We start from the raw sequence: 21,890 nt of genomic DNA, 5'->3' as shown, positions 1-21,890 counted from the left end.
TATTTGTTGCCAATAGAAGGTCAGAAATGCCCCTCCTCTCCTCAGTGTTTTAGGGTTGTATTTTGGTTTGGGTTCTCCTGAAAGAAAGCAAGGAGAGGAGGATTTGGGTTGAATTCCTTTGTTTGAGAGGTAATCCTCTGAAACATCAGAAGAGGAAGGAAGATAATAGAATGTACACGATCAAGCTGTGGGTTTGGAGCTCAAACCCCTGGGGAACTCTGGAAGAACACACATCAGAGGCAAAGAAGCTGGGGTATCAGTCACCAACTCCCCGTCTGTTATCGCCACAAACTCTCTGGGATTTCTTGTTTGCCCTGCTTGTGGACTCAGTGTGCTCCCCTAACCGCAATAAATCCTTAGGAGAGTATCACATTTGCCTCTACTTGGTGAGGTCTCTTGACCAGCAAGTAAAGGCAAATGTCAAATGAATTTGCAGGTATTAACAGCACCTGTGACAGGGTCTTAATATTTTAATATTTTCTCCACTGGTTCATAGACGGCTTTGTCTGCTGTACTCAAGAATTTACTTGAGCCCAACCAGTGTGGCTCAGTAGTTGAGCATCGACCTATGAACCAGGAGGTCATGGTTCAATTCCCAGTCAGGGCACATGCCCGGGTTGTGGGTTCCATCCTCAGTGTAGTACATGCAGGAGGCAGCCAATCAATGACTCTCTCTAATCATTGATGTTTCTATCTCTCTATCCCTCTTCATTCCTCTCTGAAATCAATAAAAATATATTTAAATTTTTAAGAAAGAATACTGACTGGTTTGGCTCATTGGATAGAGCATCAGCCAGCAGACTGAAGGGTCCCAGGTTTGATTCTGGCTAAGGGCACATACCTAGATTGCAGGCTAAATCCGACAGTGTGTGGGAGGCAACCAATCAATGAGTCTCTCTCACATCAATGTTTCCTTCTCACTGTCTCTCCCCCTCCCTTTCACTCACTCTAAAAAAAAAAAATCAATGGAAAAATATCCTTGGGTGAGGGTTAACAAAATAAAAATAAAATGAAATTTTAAAAAATTTGTAAAGAACTTACTTGAAACCACTTAAGTTCAACATGATAGAATTAATACCTACTTTGGATTGGACTTTGTTAAGTGCTTGAGATGAAGAGATGAATAAAACAGTCTGGCTTTGAGGCACCTATAATCTAGCAGGATAACAAAATCATTGAAATAGTTCCTAATAGTTTCTAGTACCAAACAACTAAAGTATAAAGTGTCTTTCCTGTCCCTTTCAGAGGCCTATACATTATACTGTATTTCTGTCCCTCCCCTCCCCCACAGTCCCCTTTTCACCTGGCTCAGTAGTAATTATAATTCAACTATCAATTAGATGTCGCAAATTTCAAAAGCTTCCTCTCATTCCCGAAGGTTGGGTTAGCAGTTTCTCTTAAAAGCTTTCTTCAAATCCTATATGTCCTCAATTATGGTATTTATCTCAGCGTTTTCTAATTTCTTGTTTATGTATCTGTATTTTTCAGGAAAATATAAATACTTTTAGCACAGTGAAGATTATTTGCCCACCTTTGTTTCATAAAAATCTAACATTCTTCCAGGCACACAGTGAGTGTTTAATATATTATAAATGACGAATTTTTTACACACACACACACACACACACACACACACACAGACACTAGTAGTCAGGTAAGATGGCATTACGTGCCACTAACTGTGTTTTCTTTGCCTTTAAGCTAAGCCAGAAATCCCCATGATTGTGGAAAATAACTCCATGGATGTCTTGGGAGAGGTGAGTCACATTAAAGCCTTTGAAAATTTATAGTATAACACGCCGAGGTTACATCGTTGTCCAGAACATTTTTCCAAAGGATATTACTCTTTGGCCCTCAGCCAATTAATTTCTGGTGAGGTAGAAGGGAAGTTGAATTGAAGCTGGAAACCTAATGGGCATTCTTACTTTCTGATTTTGGGCTCTCAGAGTATGTGATCTGTGGTCCTGAGTCCTTATTTTTTCTGAAAAAAAAAAAAAGTCTCAATAGCTTAAATTTCTTTTTAATAAAAATTGAAGTAGATAGTGAAGGAAAAGTAGGGCAGAGAGCAGTGTGAATCCTGGGGAAAGAATGAGTTTTATGCTCAGCTGACATTTAATTTGTTCAAAGCCATTTCCTGTACCAGCTTTCCCATTGTTTTTATTTTGAAGTTAACAAGAAGAAAGCTGTCCTTATGTACCTCTCAGAACCCAGCTATTTCTTAGCAGCAGGAGAAAGGGCAAGAGAAAAGGGGAAGTCAAGTAGACCCTCTGACTTCAGTTTCTTGTAGGTAGTTCCCAGCCTCTAATCACCTGGAATCTGAGCTCAGAGCTCACTTGCCAGCTCTCCTCTTTGCTGGCTGTGGCCTTGGGCAAGTTATTTCACAGCTTTGTAGTCAGTTTTCCCACTCATATAGAGGGGATTAGATGGGTATCTGCACATTGTTGTTTTTAAGAATTAAATGAAATAACCTATGAAAAGTTCTTAGTAGATAGTGTGACATATATTAATTGCTCAATAAATACCATTTTGTTGTTTTGTTCATATTACTATTATGCATGTTAATCAACTGTCTTGTGGCATTATGATTTTATTCAAGCTTTTCATAACTCCAAATAAAAAATATTCTCATTAACTCTATTTCCTATTACATGGGATGAGAGAAAATTATACTTATATTCTAGTCTCGTCTAGTCCCAAGAACATTAAATTACTTATGATTTCTAGTCCTGCTGAATATCAGTCATGTAATTTGACAGTTGAATTATAGCTCAGACTCTGTGGGATGGTTTTAGATGAAATATATATATCTCAAGTATTTGTGTCTTTTGCTGATTTTATGTATTAGTCTTTTAGATCATTGCTATTGAAGTTCTGAGCATATAGGAAAATATTTTAAATTGTCCTGTCACAATTAATTCCCAATTTTATCAGTGGACTTCATTTCATTAATTTAAATAAAACCAATAATCTAGTGGTATAATATTTGGTAGGTATTTTGTTTCTTATAAAGACTTCTTGTAGGTTCTTGGTGCCAGTGTTTATAGGTAATATTACTCAATTAGATATGTAACCATAAAGTTGGACCCCAAAATTCCAATTTTTTAAAAAAGGACTTTGTCTTACATGTTATTAAATTTCCTCTTCTGTACCAAGCTTGCGTAGGTGCTGAGAGGGAAAACAGGAGAAACTTACTTCCTGGGGAATTAGTGAATAAACTCTTACCAAATCCATTTAAGCAGCTACAGGACACGGCTTGTCTATTGATCTTTTAACATCTTGCCAAACATTAATGATTCCTCACTCTGATATTCTTATAATTTCCATTGCATTTTCAATAAGTTATGAACTCTGTAAATCCCTTTCACATGCTTTCATCATGTGATGCTCCCAATGAGGCTCAAAAAAAAGGTAGGTTACCTGCCATTTTACAGATGAGAAATTGAGGCCTGGGGAGTCTGAACAACTGGCTGAGTCATTACTAAAGGGCAAAGCTGGGGTGAGAATTTAGCATGCCCATATCCAGGTCAGGTGGTACAGTGAAAGGAGTCAGCTCCAGGGACAGGTAGAACTACTGTCAAATCCTAATTAGACCACTTACTAACTACATATCCTCACCAAGTAGTTAACCCCCATGAGTCTCAGCCAACTCACCTCTAAAATTGGGGTCATAATACATACTTTTCAGGGTTCTTAGGTGAATTAAATTTATGCACAGTAATGAAGTACAGGACACACTGCAAATGTCTCGGGAATATTTCTTTCCTTCCCAGTATTTATCATTCACTCACTCTCTTTCACCCATTCCTTCCTCTGCATTTATATTCATAAATCTACTATGTGATTGAGACAGTGTGGGATAATGAAAACATGGAACATAGATTGTGGAACCTGATAGACCTGGGTTGAAGTCTTACCCATCACTTATTGACTCGACCCTGGAATCTCAGTTCCTTAGCTTCCTCATCATTGATCCCAACCTCACAAGGGTGAAGTATGGATCAGATGGGAGCACATATGCAAAGCATCTGCCACCTGGCTACCATAGGTGTTGAGCAGTGGTAATTTTCTATGCCCTCCCTTCATTCCTTAGGAATTAACTCTCTAAGTCAACATGAACATGTGAAATGCCTACTATGTGCTACATATCACTACACAAGCAGCACGCAGTGTTAGAGCAATGGTCATTTGGTCAGTTGTGAGTAGTATTTTTCCAGCAATACTAAAGTTATAAAGTTTATGGCTAATGTAGTTTTCCTGTAAGATAGACAAGTTCCCAAATTATTGTAACAATGATGCCTCTCAGGCTTAGACAGGCCAGGGGTGTCCAAGTGTTACACCTGTGATGGCATGTTCTTGTGTGTTCCTGAGAGGGAGGTTCCACCAGAGTTCCAATATGGCACGGAACCTCCCTTCATAGCTGAGATGGAAAAGGGACCTTCAGCTTAAACTTCAGGGTCCTACCACGTAGCAGATGTTTACATTAGAGCAAAAGATGCTGAGCCAATGAGCCTCTCAGCCCAGAGCCCCTGGCCCTCTAACCCAGCTCTGATGACACAGCAAAAAAAGGCACAAGAGAGACACATGAAAATTCTGAGCTGACTCAACAATGCAGTCTCTCCGCAAGCCGCATGTCTCTCCTTAGGCCTATGCTTTATACTTTAACTCAGTCATCTCCATAGATCATGTTCTTGTCATTCTTAACCTTTGTTATATTTGAAAAAATTTAGGAGGGGAAATATAAAGAAAACTACCGGACATGAAACAGGAAACAAAAGCAGTTGGGCTTAAACATGCCTAAGGAGGAAGAGAATAATGAGAACCATATAAAACAGACACCATAACCTAAAAGCACATATTGGAAAGGAAAGCTCTAGTCGCTGTTTACAGAATTTGATATTTTGTTTATTTAATTTTGGTTTTGTAAAAGCCTGAATCTTTGGGGATTCCTTGGCCTTCTTAAGAAACATTCTGTGTGTGTGTGTGTGTGTGTGTGTGTGTGTGTGTGTGTGTGTGTGTGTAAGATTAGGTATTGAAGCCCCTTTTCTTTTTTTCTAGCATCATGTAGCACAGTAAGTCTCTGAGTCCAAATGTATGGGCATGAGCCTGCCAGCCAACATCATCCTTGCAGTGGTGAGGGCCTGAGCTTTCACCACACCTCAGAGGGCAACTATACCCAGTGGGGAAACCACATGGGAAGTGAAATCTTTAACATTAGTCAGGTTTCTATGGGAGAGGTGAGGGGAAGGGATTTACAGGACTGCATTACAGCCTGGGTTTTTCACAAGCCTGGTGTTTGAACTGTGTTTGTTCCACAAGCAGCTCACAGGGAAGACGGATCTGGTTGTTAGAGCTGCTGGTGGAGTCTAAGAAAAAGCAATAAGAGGGAGCCATGTAGGTGAGGACTGAACGAGGCAAGACACCATTATTATATGAGGATCTTGTCCACTTTCAGGAAGCACAGTGCCCACAGAGTGCTTAGACTACCTACAAAATAATGAAATGCTACCATCTTTATCTCATCTTATCTTCCCCAGCTTTCACCATTCTGTTTTCCCTATTCCCAGCCCAGTTTTTTTTAAAGGTTCTAGAGGAATCATCCAAAGCAGCAGTCAGCTCTAGCTCAAAGACCAGAGTAATTTCCACCTGGATTTTATTCTATTCCTGAGTTAACATTTTAGGCATAAAGATATGCCTAAACACAGGGACTTTTTCTCTTCCTATGGACAATTAGTCACCCTTTCTTCAAAACATCTCTGAAAATTGAATGATGAAGAGTTTTGAAAACTCTGAGAACAATGGATGGATATGCAGTTAGCATTTCAGAGGTAGGAATAAAATCCAAAACTTACTGCTCAAATGGACAAGTGGTCTGTGTGTTCTGTGGAAAGAAAATAAAAGCAACTGCACTCATTAAAATTGACCTCAGAATTTAACAAAATGTTCTGTCCTTCACTCTCCCAGCCATGGTCTCTTTTATCTTCCTGTGGTGAATTTTGCCTAGGGAGCTGTCTCTCTTCTCTCATCTTTTCATGTTTCTTTATCCCTTTTTCTTTCTTTTTAACTTTTCTGCCTCTGGTCCATATTTTTTCTATTTACCCATCTATCATTTTCTTTTTCTTTTTGGCTTTCTTTCATCTCTTCTTCACTAACTCCTTCTCCCTTAACAGACCTTAATATGAGACTAGATTACATTTTTAACTATGAATACATTTTTATGTCATCTATTTCTTTAATCCTCACCCGAAGATATTTTTCCATTGATTTTTAGAGAGAGTGGAAGGGATGGGGAGAGACACACAGAGAGAAACATTGATTGGTTGCCTCCCACATGTGCCCCAACCAGGGCCAGGGATTGAGTATGTGCCCTTGACCATAGTCAAGCCCTGGATTCTTCAGTCCACGGCCCAATGCTCTATCCACTGAGCCAAACTGGCTATGGCTATGTTCTCTATTCTTAATATTTAATTCAAATGAGTTATAAAGTCTTTCATTCTCTCTGCACTAGTTATGCATTAATCATTTCTGTGTTAAGTTGTTGAAAAGACAAGATTCAGACAGATTAGAGTGATGGAACAGCTTTAATATAAGCAGGTGTCATAGCACTGCCACAGTGGGAGAAAGGTATACATCGGAAGGGTCTGGAGACCTCAGGCTCAAGCTTCTTTGTCCTTCCAGTGCTCAGTTCCATAGAACAAGCTTTGTATCCAGTTCTCAAATCACTGCCAGATGCACGCAAAAACCTCGTCCCCAGGAAGCCTCAGTTCTGCTCCTGGTGGGACTGGCCAGGCAGGCACGTTCCAGCTCCCCGACCAGTCTCAACTGTCAAAACCTCCAGCTTTACCAAAACCAAGTGCGAGGCATACATCCCAGTATTTTCACTCATCAGTGCTGACGGCTGGTACATTGTGACCCAGAACAACTCACAGACCCAAGGTGTGACACAACCTCTATATTTAATCAGTGTATTTTAAAGTTTTAATCAGTACAACACTAGGAACCCCGTAGCTAAACATTTGCTTAATTCAGAACTTGCTGATATTAACACAGAGTATGCAAGCTTTCTCCTAAAAGCAAAATCCCACTAGATCGCCTTGCTGTATATTTAAGCTGGAACTAAAATGGCTCTTTGCTTAGAATCTAAAGTCAGTGTTTTCAGAACAGATTTCCCCAAGCCCGGTTTAAACAAAATGGAAGGGGTGAGCTGCTGCCAGCTGGTCTGTCTCCCTCTGGCGGGCCTCCCTCTCTGCCCTCACCTTCCATTTCATCTCCAGGATGGCCCTTTCCACCTCCTCCACAGCTCGCTCTCTCCTTTCCACAGCCCTCTCCCGCCATTCCACGGCCCTCTCCCTCCTGAGAAGGTCCTTTTCTCTTTGGCTGGCCCATAAAGCCAGGGCGCCCACCTGCTCCAGGAGCCTGGCCCACTCGCCCTCGATGCCCATGGGGATCTGCGGCCCTTGGCCCCTCGGGTCCTGGTGCTGTGCTGCCTGACCGTGGCCACCCTTCTCCAGCTCCTCCCTGTGCATGCTCTTCAGGTGCTTCCACAGGGCTGTGGTGCCCACGTTCAGCCCGGGGCCACGGCTCACCTGCCTGCCACATAGGCGGCAAGTGGCGTATTGGTTGGGGTGGTGCCCAGCACGAGCAGGAGCCAGGTGGAAATACTCCCAGGCCTCGGAAAACCGGGTCCCCTTGTGGTGGGGCACTGGGGGTGGCATGGCACTCACAAAAGGGCCAGCCAGTTCTCCCATGTCACGGATCTCCTCCTCCTCCTTCATCAGTAACTCCCCTTTTGCCATCATCCTGGTTCTCTCCTCTTCCTCCTCCTCCCGCCTCATACTGCCTCCTCTTCTACAGCTTTCCTTGAGCTAAAATTCTCAGTTGAACCACAACTAAGGCCAACTGCATACCTGGAAAGGAACTATGGCAACTCTTGGGGTGTCACAGTAATGGTCAAAGGCTGGCACACCTGGTTGGTGTGACGTTTTCTCCTTTCTGCTTCACTGGAGAGTCAGGGTGAGTCAGAGCCAAGCAAAACGGCCTCTGAGGCTCCCCTGCACATTCCCTCTGTGCTCCGGACGTGCCGACCCCTCCTTGGCAACGCCAGAGTCAAAGCACGTTAGCGCAACAATTGCAAAGCTCTTCCGTCCGCTCACTGTTCTCCATCTACATCCACCACGCCACCGTGTCTTTGAATGTTGAAAATTTTAGGTTTTCTCCTGGCTGCTTGCACTGTCTCTGTGCTCCTAGATCCTGTAAAATGTGTTTGGAGGTAGGACGAACAGCCTCAGTGTCCAGGCTGTTCAGGATGCCCGAGGCTGGAGCTTCCCCAGGTCCCTCTCAGTGTGGGTAGCAGCAAGGACAGATGCTGATGTGAGGGACTTATGCTTCCCAGGCACAGTTACAACAAGCAGTCAGCGGCAACAAAGCCTGCCAGGGGCTGGGTAATCAACTTCCTAGTGTGAGGTCAGCTTATCCCTCCGGAGTCCTCTGGGGCCGGGATTCTAAGACATCCGAGCATCAGGCTTAGCTGTTGTCAGTGGGAGGAACTGGCAGGCACGGAGGAGGAACAGGTGGAACTTCCCCATAGGCTCAGTGTCGCCTGTGGTCCTGGGCATGCCGCTCCGCACGCTCCACCTTCCCCGGCACCATCACCTGCAAAGCCAACAGCTGATAAGACCTCCCTGACAGCAGCTGACTCCAGATGTTTTGCTTATTTACTACATTTTAAGGGTTTTTAAAAAATGAAAATCATATTACATTTTAAAAGCAGCCTGACCTCTGATTCCTTATTTGGGTCATTACTGAAGGGAATGAGAGCCTTATTCATCAAGCTTTGCAACCCCCAACAGCTGGGAAACACCCACCAGCCACAAGTGGTTACTTACAGGCTCCAGAGGCTCTGGTCTTGTCTCCAGTGGCTCCCGTGCAGGGTGAGTGCTCTGTGTGCCTTGAACAGTTAGTTATTAGCTGACTCCTGCCCCAGAGGAGGTACCTCCAGTTCCTGTTCCCTCCTACTTTCGGAGGAGCCTTGTTCCCAAATGGGTGTGTCCCTGCCTGTGGGTTTTTCTGCAACACAGATACAAATGCAAACTTTTTCTCCACCCCTTCCAGCACTAAAAAGATGTTCCTGGCAAATGTCATGTAGTAAAAGAGCGAATCCAGCACCTACATGTCGTAGTTCTGTTTCCAGATGACTAGACTGTCTAGCTTTCAAGCCAAGGAGATTTAACGGGAAAGGAGTGCATGTGGACAGAAGCCACATGCCTCAAGGGCATCTGTGGTTTCAAATATTTTGCCCAATTGTCAGACCAAGAGTCTCAATTTGGTTTAGAAACTATAGTTGTAAATTCAGTAAGTAAAAAGCCAAAGAACTTACAGGAAAGGGAAGATTAAATAAAACATCCCCATTCAAATAAATATAGCCAATTGAGAAAAAATTTGGATTTGCTCTTTATTATATTATGTAACTAGAATTGGAAAAGTGTAAATGTGATTAGCTCCTTCTCTCAGTTGGAATAGAATAAAGGGATAATCTGCCCTAACCGGTTTGGCTCAGTGGATAGAGCGTAGAGAGTCGGCCTGCGGACTGAAGGGTCCTAGGTTCGATTCCGGTTAAGAGCATGTACCTTGGTTGCGGGCACATCCCCAGTAGTGGGTGTGCAGGACGCAGCTGATGGATGTTTCTCTCTCATCAATGTTTCTAACTCTCTATCCCTTTCCCTTCCTCTCTATAAAAAATCAATAAAATATATTTAAAAAAAGAATAAAGGGATAATCACAATTTAAGCAAAAATACATTTTCATATATATTATAAATAAGTGAATATACATGTTTAAATTTAAGAAGAAAAATCTGCCAAGAAGAAACAGGAAGAAAAAAAAAAGAAAGAAACAGGAAGAAAATAATTGAGTTATAGGAAAAATATAGAAATAGGCAGAGTAAAAAACAAATAGAGCCTGAGAGTAAAATTCCAAATGAAAAGGAAGGGGGTAAGGGTGTGGAGGAAGACTCCCAATAGGAATGAAGAGTTGGTAAAGACATAGATAATTTTTTTTAAGGTTTGTCTTGCTAGATTAAAAAACTAAATGCTTTCAAAATGATTCTTTGCAAAGCCTTTTAGGAAAGGTTTTGTCCAAATTTAGGGAAACTAATTATGGGTTAACTGACAAATGATCACCATTTCAGTATTTCATCTGTGGAAATAAGGAAACGGTCAGTCTTACAGCCAGATTTAGATCTTTTCTCCTGACTCCTCAATCCCATAATGCTCCAACCATCTACTGGCTTCCCTCTGCTTCCAGGACAATGTTCCCAGCTCACACCTGGCCTAGGAACCCATTCCATCCTCCCAGCTTTGTGAATTCCCCACTACTTTCCAACAGAGACCACCTGTAGTCTGGGCTCATCTCTTCCCTGTCCACAAAATTCAACTTTGTTCTCTAAGTTACTTTCAGATTTCACTCTTCTCTGAACTCCTACAGAAATTTCCAAATACATTTGGCACTTATTATACAATTCTTTGTGCTATTCCTCACTTATTCCAGGTGGACTTAGAATAATGTGTTGGGGAAATCAATGACTTGGCTTGTCTCACGGAGGCAACAGGCACACAAAGAGTGAGCGAATGATTTAATTTAGAGTAGAGGAACAGGTCCCTGTGTGTGCTTGTATGTGTGTGCATGTAGACTTTTCTGCGTATTTACTTCTTATTTTTTTAAATGTAACATGTTTTTTTTTTTTTTCATACTCACTTGGACCAAGTAGAAGTTTCCAAATAAAGACAGTTCTCTTTGCTCAGCAAAACCATATCTGCTGATGTTTCCTAAGATATTTGACTTCAACTTGAACTACTTTAGTCTACAGTTTTAGAGAGATTGGGAGGAGTTTCAGGACAAGAATTATATTCCTAAACAAAATCTTGGGACACAGTCTGGAGGTGGTATAGAATAATTGAAGTCTAAATCAGTCCATAAAATATGAATTCAGAGAATCTACAGGAGTAAATCTTTTAAACATTTTTTTAAGTTGACAAGAAATTTTTTTTCGGTGAGATAGTACCTTTAAAAAGTAATGGAACCACCACTTGTTACTGATATTACCATACCATTGTCTTTTTTTGGGTTAACTGAGCATGGAGGAACTGAATCATAAGAGTGGTTAAAGGTATTCTATATAATAAAGAGCTAATATGCAAATAGTGTCATGCCCTCTCATTGCCACGCCATCACGCCTTAACTGCTTAGACACTCAACACTGGGGAGAGAGGAATGAGGACCAGCCAGATACAAATGAACTCGTGAGAGAGGAATGGGGACCAGCCAGGCTGCGGCCCGGGAGAAGGACAAGCCACCTGCCCCGTGGTCCTGGGTGCCAGTGGCTGCACCTGCACCTGCAGCCTAGGAGAGGGACAGGCCACCTGCCCCGCAGTCCTGGATGCTAGCAGTTGGGGCTAAGGCCCAGGAGAGGGACAAGCCACCCACCCCATGGTCCTGGGTGCCAGCAGCTGTGCCTGCACCTGCAGCCCAGCCCAGGAGAGGTACAAGCCACCTGTCCTGCGGTCCCAGGTGCCTGTGGCTGGCCAGAGGGAGGGAATCCTGAGTCCTGGGTTCAGGGCAAGGCAGAGGCAGTTAGGGGTGATCAGACTGGCAGGGGAGCAGTTAGGGGCAACAAGGCAAGCAGGCAGAGGGGTTAGGGGCGATCAGGCAGGCAGGCAGGTGAGCGGTTAGGAGCTGGCAGTCCTAGATTGCAAGAGGCAGTTGGACATCCCCCAAGGGGTCCCAGATTGGAGAGGGTGCAGGCCGGGCTGAGGGACCACCCCTCCATTTACAGATTTTGTGCACCGGGCCTCTAGTTGATATAATAACACTCCATTTCCTATAACTTTTACATCATAGAGATAATCATCAATCTTTGGCATTTTATTGGATTAAATAAACTGAATTATTTTTTCTTTACTTAAAAGGTATATATTTTAGGGGACCTATTTTACTTTTGATTTTTTTAGTACAGAAAGTGAAGCAATTTCACAGATCTGCATTCTTGCCACTGCATGTATCTCCACTTTCAAGTGTTGAATGAGTGGGAAAATGGGAGCTGCAATGTTTGATCCTGCCCATCTTGGATACACAACAGATAAATTCCTCTGAAAGTTTTAGATATTTTCTTGAGATTTTTGTAGTGACATACTGAGGTATGCTACACTACACCTCAGTAGGATCTCACCAGAGAAATGTAACTTAGTATGTTTAAATTTAGTTTCTCAGCTCTGTAGAAGGTCCAGACTCTTCGGGGCTAACTAGTCTGTGGGGAAATTGGCACACCGAGCATCACATACAGCTAATGGTTCTTTATTAGTTAACTAGTATATTCATCAATTGGGAAATATTTGAGAACTAAAAACAAGGACTGGTAATATGTAAAACTACACACATCTCTTGATGAGAAAGTAAGTAATTATAAATGGAATTATTATTTTTCAGTATCTCAGATAAAATAATGAGGATACAATAAGTCTTATTGGATATTTTCACCAAGCTATTGAAGAAACCACCATCTCACAAAGAACAAACACAGTGTTGAAAATAAAACATAACTAATCCTACCTCTAAACTTTCTAGTTTTGTGACATAAACAACCTGTTCTTCTATTTCTCTCTTATTTCAATACATGTGTTTTACCAGGAGATATTTTGGCCTGGGATTGAGGTAATATAGTTCCCAATTTGTGCTATCAACTACATCCCACACCCTTTAGCTAGTCTGTGATTCTGTGCTTTGGTTTTCCCATCTGTCAAGTGACAATAATAAGGTGTATCTTTCTTACCCTATAGTATTAATATAATAAAATGAAAATGGATTATGGAAAACTCTCTACAAGTCAAAAATGAGATACTTATAGTAAAGGGTTTCTGTGGCCACTGCTACAAATAATATTTTATATTGTGCTGCGCTCAGCACGGCCAGGGGTAAACCTGAGGGGGATGGAGGGGGGAGGGTTAAAGAAGACAGACAAGAGAATAAAGCTGGGGCTAGGTGGGATGCTGCTCTCAGATGGAGAGACAGTGCCACAGCCTGCAAGCTGAATCTTTATTTTATAGCCAGATCCCAGGAGACAAAGTAAGGGCGTGGTCAAGATGTTTACAATGTTCTGGGGCGGGGGGGTTTCGAATCTACTCAATTACATGTACCTGAACTCTATCAAGCTTTGTTTTGGCAGCAGTTGCTACACATCCCGCAGCCTACATCACTCAGCCACCTGGGACCACAGGTTCAGACCATGAGGGCAAGCTTACAATTATAGCCTTTGGCTATAATTGTGCTGGGAGGGCTTTGCCCTTCAAGCTGGGACTTGCACGTGGCTTTGCCGTGAGAGGACTGTGCCCTCTCATTAGTCCAAGGCTTGAACCTGTCTAAACCCTGTAGCCGCTCTCTACATTATATTATTTGGGGAATGGAAATAACCAAAGTGTAGCATTTATTCTAACAGAATATTCTTCTCTGGCCTCTGCCTGTTAGAGCTTCTTCCTTCTATCTTTTCATTTCCATTTATTACTATTGTATTCTGCCTGTGCAGAGCTGTGATTTTCCTTTTACAAAACCAATAATCCAGATTTGCAACACCAGTACTGTCCTGGATTCTAGAAATTAATTTATAACATCTTTATAAAGAGAAAGTCTATTTGTAATTCCAATTTTTCACACAACCTCTTAAAACATGGCATTGTTAAAAGTGGAGAAAATGTTTTCTGCCAATTTGCCTTTTGTGAGGGTTGGTGGAGATGTAAGGGGTATTCTGTACTTCTGAACTTGCAAATAATTCTTCCTGTGTCTTGTATTTACACCCAGAGAACATTTACCTGCTCACTGAGGAATGTATTTCCTACAGCAAATCTCACATGGTTTATAGACAGAAGTTTTCCTCAAGGTGAAAGAGAAGGTAAGGAAATCATTCAATGGAAATGGGTTTGGCAAAGAAAGAAAACAAAGAACAATAGAAATTGAGGTTGCTTAAGTTTATCTTGGCATTTAAGGACAATTCCCATTCCAAAAAAAACAGCCACTTTAAATGCCACTTTCTGATACTCATCTGGCTCCTCCAAGAGGATGGGGGTATCATTTCCCAGGATGTGAGAAATACACTTGACTTCATCAACTTATATATAAACACTAATGTTTTATTTCACTGTTAGTAAAAGCAGAACTTTTAGATGAGGGCAAAAAGTTTAATTCAACATACATTTAGTAATAATTTCATATAATTTAATTAACTTAGTACCACTGCTTTAAGTCAATAAATGAGTGATTTCTACATTTTCTTATAAGGACTTGGGTGGAGTGGGGGGCAGGGGAGGGAAGGCACTGGAGGAAGTGCACATAGAGAACCTGGCTCCGTGACAAGGAACATGCTCACCTGGAGAATTAAAAGTTCCTGGGGCAGGAACACATTGAAATAAGCTCAGGTGAGACTACACAAAGCTATGTTTTTCACAGGTAATAAACATGACCACCTTTGCTGGAAAAATCCCAGCCAACCCCTGCCTGGCACAATAGCCTTTCTCCTGAGTCATTTCTCCTCAACGTGCAACATATTTTCAACAGTAACTGAACCACAGAGTTACTGCATTTTTTTTTTAAATAATGAGCTTAAAAGTTGGTGTTCATGAATCATTGTGTTAATGCACTTGATTCATTTTGAAACTACTATTGGTTTTGTTATTAGTTCCCTTTAAAACCAGTTCACCCACCATAATGACAGGATGCAATCCTGATAATATCTGTTAAATGTCATTATAGATATGTTCTCCTGTTAAATAAGCCCTGTTTGATGTGTCCATTATGTTACTTCAAACTAAAGGGGTTGGTTTGCCTACTCATCAAAGCCCAATATAATGTGAAGGGTAGTTTTCAGCAAAGAAAGTACAGTAAAGGTTTATTTGGGGAATTGGCACCAAGCCCAGAGGCATAGGTAAGCCAGTACTCTGAAACCTGGTTCTCCAATGACCTCTGGGTGATAGATTAATTATATAGGGGGGAAATTATTAGTCAAGGTGGCTAAGGGAGTTGGGGTTCTGGGCTCTACTGATTCCTCGGAGCCAAAGGAAAGGGAGGAGATGATCATTGCATCGGGTCCCGATGTTGCATGGCGTCATCCTGTCTGATTTCATGAGGATGTGGTTGGTAGTGGTAGGGTTGTTCTGCTCTCACGGGCCTGGGGCTAAAACATAACTGAGGTCAAGATGTTATCTTGAGTTTAGCAGAAACTCTGCTCTCATGGTTGACAGACCTGAGGCTTTGTTCTTAAGACAGAAGTCTGATGCTGACCAGAACCTAACGTCCTAAGGGCTTAATGATTGAAGAGTGGACGTGCAGTATGTGCACAGGTAGAAGGATCTGGTTGAAAGGAGGCAAGTGGGCCATAGCAATATTAGGTTGGACAAGGCTAGCTTGAATTAAGGAGAAAATGATATTAGAGAAATGAAGTTCCTGTGCAGTTATAATTACACTCCCAACTATAAGGCCGGATGGTGTGGTCAGAGTTCTACCAGCATATAACTACATTTAGTTATGAGTTTGGCCAGTAATAAATTCAGAACTAGCATGTAGAGCCTTTAATGTAAAGACACTGTGAGAGTTCAGAAAGTTATGGCCTATGATGACAGACAGTTTTACATTAAATCCCTGCCACCATGTGTGCTGTTTGGAAGTTGAACTAACAGTGGCAGTTAAACAGGGTTTTATTTCTAAAGAAGACTCACAGGACCCAACATGACAATGGTTATAAATCTGCAGCTTATTGCAGGAAAAGGAAACAATAAGCAACACCATTAAAGTAAAGATATGCATGACATGTACATTTGCAACAAGGGGTCCAGTGCCGTCGGGCATGGGCTCGTTTGTCCTCCCTCTGTAAAGGGGACCTGTGGAAGGGGGAACCACTGATATGGCACAGAGCACCTCAGAGTTTCAGCTGAGGTCATTTTATAGTGTCCTGATCACTTAGGCATATCCCTGCTGTGTATCCAGATTCCACAGCAGAGCCCTCAAATTCCCCTGGGCCCTGGTTACAATCCAAACAATCCTCTTAATCAGTGGTTCTCAACCTTCTGGCCCTTTAAATATAGTTCCTCCTGTTGTGACCCAACCATAAAATTATTTTCGTTGCTCCTTCATAACTGTAATGTTGCTACTGTTATGAATCGTAATGTAAATGTCTGATATGCAGGATGGTCTTAGGCGACCCCTGTGATAGGGTCGTTCAACCGCCAAAGGGGTCGCGACCCACAGGTTGAGAACCCCTGCTCTTAACTCATTTCACATCTCGATCATGGACCAATGCCATGCAGCAGCCTCAGCAAACAGTTCCAGTTAGTTCTGGGCCTGCTGGAACATACCCTCACTGCCCAGATACTGCCATTGGACACCTTTTGACTCTCCTTTACCGTAAACCGAACCGTCTCCCGCCAGGCCTTGGCATCCCGGTATGGCTCATGCCAGCAATGTGAGTGACTAATCTTGCTCTTATTCATCTTGTAGAAATATACATTACAAATGAAGAGAGAAAAGATGAAAGTGGATTTTTGAACATAAAGTCTGTTTTCACAAGGGTGTATGGCAATGAACCAGCCCAATCAAACAACCTGACCATCTGGTGTGTGGCTCAGGCTCCGGTGCCTGGAAATAAAGTATGGAATATCTCATCTGAAAAGATCACTTTTTCCTTGGGTGAGTAGTCTGCTAATAAGCTCAACAAGGGGTGGCCAAGACTGCCATAAGTTCAGAGCGTTTCTAATTGGAACAAATAGAATACTTATTTCCATGATATTTTAATCTAGCTACACAACTCAAAATTACTAAATTTCAAAGTAGCAAACATTTTTTGACAAATGGGACCCTACTGAAAAAGTATTCTTTAAATAAAAAGCTGACTCAAGAATGTTTTCAAGAATTTCAGGTGAATACAGAACATTTTCTTTGCAAATTTTATTAATTCTATTAATAATAACTCTTAACTAACTGACATTAACACTACTATATTAATGATCAAGAGAGATGATCATTTAGCATTTTAAAAAAATCCAAAAATTCCTTCTGGATTGCTAAAAACATTCAAATACATATAGCACAATGGCTAAACCATGTATAAGATATAAATACTTTAAGGATAGGGACTGTATCTTGCTTTAGTACCCCTGGTTTGAAGCACAGAGTCAGGCACAAAGAAGATTTTTATGACAAAATTGATATGTAGGATCATTCTACATATTTCAACATTTGACTAACTTGATAAAATAATGAAGATATTACTACATAAAAGAGATGAACATATGTTTTGACAAACACTGTGACAACAGATTACCTATAAAAATAGAAATTTGTAATGAAAACCATCAAATATGCATATATAATAGTAAAGTAATGCCTATAAAACTTAAATAGATTTGCAAGTCATTAATAAACTCTGAAGGACTATTAACATCTTTACCACCTTCCTATTTTCAGAAGTATTGTAGTCTATAACATACTCATAAAAAACCAGAATAATTGATGAGGAAAAGAGTTTCCCTCTGATTCACTCTGCATCTTGGGTCCTTCCCAGTCCTGTCACAAATGCAGGCGGTTAGTTCCTGAGATCCTTAACCAGCAAAGGTAATGGATATCTCAGTGCAAGTTCATTCCCCACTATTCAGAAACAAGTGCCTATTTGATACTGGGACAGTAGCACCATCCCCATCCCTCCTATAACTAATTTTCTCTCTCTCTCTCTCTCTAATATATATATCCTTATTCAACTTTGCCTAATTCTTTCAAAAATAAATACACCTTCTTTGCTGAAGGCTGGGTATAGTTAGGGTGCAGTCTTGGAACATTAAAGGTAACTGGTTCTCACATAGTTTTACCAATAGCTTTGGAAGAACCTAAGGACATGAACTAGAGACCAAACAACCTCAAATTCCAAAGAGAACTGTATTTCTGTCATAAACATATGCTTAAAAAAACAATATTTTGTGATGTTAAAACTGTGCTTGTGTTTTTGTTCAAAGACTCTTTTTTAAAGCAGTTTCAGCTTCACAGCAAAAAAAGAGAGGTACAGAGATTTACTGTATACACCCCCACCCCCGCACACACATGCATTTTCTCCCTCATTATCAATATCACATACCAGAATATGCACTTGGTACAATTGGGAAACCTACATTGACACATCATAATTATCCAAAGTCCATAGCTTATTTTAGGGTTCATTTTTGATGCTATGCATTTGGACAAATGTATAATAATATGTACCTATCATTATAGTATCATATACAATCATTTCACTGCCCTAAAAATCCTCTGTGCTTCACCTATTCATCCCTGTTCTCCCAGACCCAACCAACCCTGGCAAATACTGAGCTTTTTTTACTATCTCTATAGATTTGCTTTTTTGGAATGTTATATTAAAATCATACAGTATGTAGCCTTTTCAGATTGCGTTCTTTCATTTAGTAATATGCATTTAGGTTTCCATGCCGAAACCGGTTTGGCTCGGTGGATGGAGCGTCGGCCTGCGGACCGAAAGGTCCCGGGTTCGATTCCGGTCAAGGGCATGTGCCTGGGTTGCGGGCACATCCCCAGTGGGGGGTGTGCAGGAGGCAGCTGATCGATGTTTCTCTCTCATCGATGTTTCTAACTATCTATCTCTCTCCCTTCCTCTCTGTAAAAAAATCAATAAAATATATTAAAAAATATATATATATGCATTTAGGTTTCCTCAATGTCTTTTCATGGCGTGATAGCTCAATTTTTTATGTTAGCATTGAATACTATTTTGTTGTATGCTTGTACCACATTCATCTACTGAAGGACATCTTGGTGGCCTCCAACTTTTGGCAACTATACATAAAGCTACCATAAACATTCATATGCAGATTTATATGCCATCATGAGTTTTAGACTACTTTGCTATATACAAAGAACACAATTGCTGGATTGTATAGTAAAAGTATGTTTAGTTTTGTAAGAAACCACCAAACTGTCTTCCAAAGTAGTTGTATCCTTTTGCATTCCCAGCAGCAATGAATAAGAGTTTCTGATGCTCGCCATCCTCATCTACGTTTGGTGTCAGTGTTCTGGATTTTGGTCATTCTGTAGAGATATTTCACTTTTTTAATTTCCATTTCTCTGGTGACATGTGATATGAAGCACCTTTTCATATGCTTATTTGACATCTGTATATCTTCCTTTGTTCAGTGTCAAAAGTTTGGCCCATTTTTTAATCAAATAGTTTGTTTTCTTAATGTTGAGTTTTAAGAGTTCTTTGTATATGCTTTGCATAACAGTCCTTTATCACATGTGCTCTTACAAATATTTTCCTCCCAGTCTGTAGCATATCTTCTCATTTTCTTGAAGTATATTTATTTTTAAGATTAGAAAATAAAGAATACTTTTTTGTTATTCCTCGCCTGAGGATATTTTTCCATTGACTTTTAGTGAGAGTGAATGAGAGAGGGAAAGACAGAAAGAAACATCGATGTAAGAGAAACACATCGATTCGTTGCCTCTTACATGCCAGGGAGGAGCCTGCAACTGAGGTACATACCCTTGACCAGAATTAAACCCAGGATGCTTTGGTCCACAGGCCGGTGCTCTATCCACTGAGCCAAACCGGCTAGGGCAAAAGTAATGAATATTTCAAGGTAATAAGGAAGAGCATTCATTCTGATACACAAAGCACATGATAATTCCAATATTATAGGAGAGCCTTGGATCTAATATAATTTTAGGATCTGAGAAGATGGTTATTTTAAAAATTTTATAATGAGTTTTTATCCTTTGTGGTAAAATATGAAAGACAGTAAATCTTGAAGAGTCCATTTTCCCCAAAATATAGCTTGTATTCCAGTCACAGTCTGACACACATCTTTGTGAATGATGTAGAAGATGCAGTTGAGACTCCATAAAATAACGTCATCACTCCATCATAGTTTTCTATTTGTTATTGTCCTTAAACACTCCCAAACATGCTTTCTCTGCCTGTGGTGGTACCACCGGATGCCATATAAACACTGGAGTTAACGTCTCATGATTTGTCTAAGAGTCATTGCCGTATCAAGCTATTGTTGACAGATAGTAAGATGAAAACACAGAAGAAAAATCTGTTGTCTCTGAGTGCTAAGGCAGAGAAATTCTGGAACCATTGCAGAGCAGAAAAGAGATTAGTGAGAGGAGAGCAGTTTTCGCCGCCTTTTATTCCCAGAGAAGAGTAACAATGTTAGAATAAAATAACAAGGTCTGAGGTGCTCTCTTCCCACCTAACCCAGGCTCCCAGGAAGTTCAAATGCTCAGTGATTCTTACTAGGAAAACTCAGGAAGGGAATGGGTCAGGGTCAGGGTGATTGGCAGCTCATCAAGCAGTTATTTGAGTACCAGAGCCTGTAGACTCCTGTAATTGCCAACAGTATATTTAAAAAAATATATACTTTTCCAAAAATATCCTCTGCTGCTGGCCTAGCCTATTGGTATGTGTACTATTGTAGCAATGTGGAGTCCATTTTGGGGCATACACAAAGTGTGTTTTGTTTTGCTGAGTGTGAATACCCCCTGGGGAGGGTAATATCCTGGCTGTCATCAGGCTTGGCTGAGATAGGTTTATTAAATGGATTTCCAACTGTAACTGTTAAGGTCAAGACCTTTGGGATTAGAAAGAGAGTTAAGGATTAATGAGTTCCGTGAGTGTGTGTGAGTGTGCATGTGTTTTGGGGATGTAAAGAGAGTATTAAAACGGGATACGTCAATAATGGGAGGAGAGAACCATTGAATATTGAGATGGGATGTGCCAGACAAATACTTCTTGTTATGTCCCTCATACAATAAAGGACCTTAATATGGATACAAATCACCCAAGGATCTTGTTAAAATGCAGACTCTGATTCAGTAAATCAAGGGGGTGGGCCTGCTATTCTGCATTTCCATTAAGTTCCTAAGAGAAGTCAGGAACCACATTTTGAGAAGCATGGGCCTAGCATGCTCTGGAGTGCACTTCTAGGTGGAATAGCTGAGGGGGGTTCAAGCTCTAAGGAAGCCCTAAAACTGAGCCAGCTGTTCTACTCTATGGGCCAGACACATGGTCATTGCTGCCCACTGCTGGTCCTGAGGGCCCTGACAGGCCTGCTGCAGAGTGGACACACCTGGAAACAAAGTGAGTTGCTTTTGGCCAGTAGCTCAACCCCTGACAACATGATGGCCTGAAAACTGGCTGACATGTGCTTGCTAAATTCTGCATTTGAGTTTCAGAAAATAATTTTTTCCCTGTTAGGATTTAGCCACTCCTTTTTATACTCCCTGAGTTTTGTTTTGACTGAGGCAGAGTTTCGACTTTGCAGGCCAATCTGAAACCAGAAGGATATTTTTGGCCTCAAGTTTCATGTTGAAAGTTCTGCAGGGCTTTTGTCAGACGGGGAGGAGTTCCTGGGAGACTGGGGTAGGTGGGGAAGGGAGCATCTCAAACACTTTTATCTTGCAGCCTACCAACATTGTTACTCTTATTAAAGGCAACAAAAACTGCTCTCCTCTTACTCTCTTTTCCGCTCTGTAATATTCCCAGAATTTCTCTGCTTTAGCACTCAGAGACAACAGATTTTTCTTATATGGATAATACATAAACAAATGGGCATGGCTGTGTTCCAATAAACTCTGTTTGCAAACATAGGCAATGAGTGGGATTTAACATGTGAGCCACAGTGTGGCAACCACTGTGCTAAGCAATCCACAGAGAAAAACACCTCCGCATCATATTTCCAAGTGTGTGCTCCGACTGATGAAGGTTATTCCTTTGGAAGATAAGGCTCATGATGCACCCGTAGTCAGCTCTGTACTTAAAGCTGGACTTCTTCCTTCCAATGTTAAGAGGGAAT

General features: G+C 41.2%; 2 protein-coding genes across 2 annotated transcripts in view; one reads left to right on the top strand and one right to left on the bottom strand.

Annotated features, from left to right (window-relative positions):
- Positions 1–21,890, top strand: part of CD96 (CD96 molecule) — a gene marked incomplete at its 5' end in the record, with an annotated part of 90,908 nt that overhangs the window by 28,699 nt on the left and 40,319 nt on the right. Inside the window, 3 exons of the mRNA XM_081085991.1 lie at positions 1,702–1,757; positions 13,843–13,933; positions 16,531–16,719. Of these exons, the coding sequence (XP_080942117.1) occupies positions 1,702–1,757; positions 13,843–13,933; positions 16,531–16,719 (336 nt within the window). The remainder of the gene's footprint in view (positions 1–1,701; positions 1,758–13,842; positions 13,934–16,530; positions 16,720–21,890) is intronic.
- ZBED2 (zinc finger BED-type containing 2) lies at positions 6,129–7,832 on the bottom strand (the record flags this gene model as incomplete). The annotated part of the gene is made up of 1 exon (XM_081087379.1): positions 6,129–7,832. One exon carries the CDS (start codon positions 7,830–7,832, stop codon positions 7,179–7,181), a length of 654 nt encoding a protein of 217 aa, XP_080943505.1. The 3' UTR covers positions 6,129–7,178.

The sequence above is a fragment of the Myotis nattereri genome (genome assembly GCF_964212035.1).
Source record: "Myotis nattereri genome assembly, chromosome: 3".
In the NCBI taxonomy this organism is placed as follows: Eukaryota; Metazoa; Chordata; class Mammalia; order Chiroptera; family Vespertilionidae; genus Myotis; species Myotis nattereri.
The sequence above is the reverse complement of the archived record's forward strand: the minus strand, read 5'-3'. Positions and strand labels throughout refer to the sequence as shown.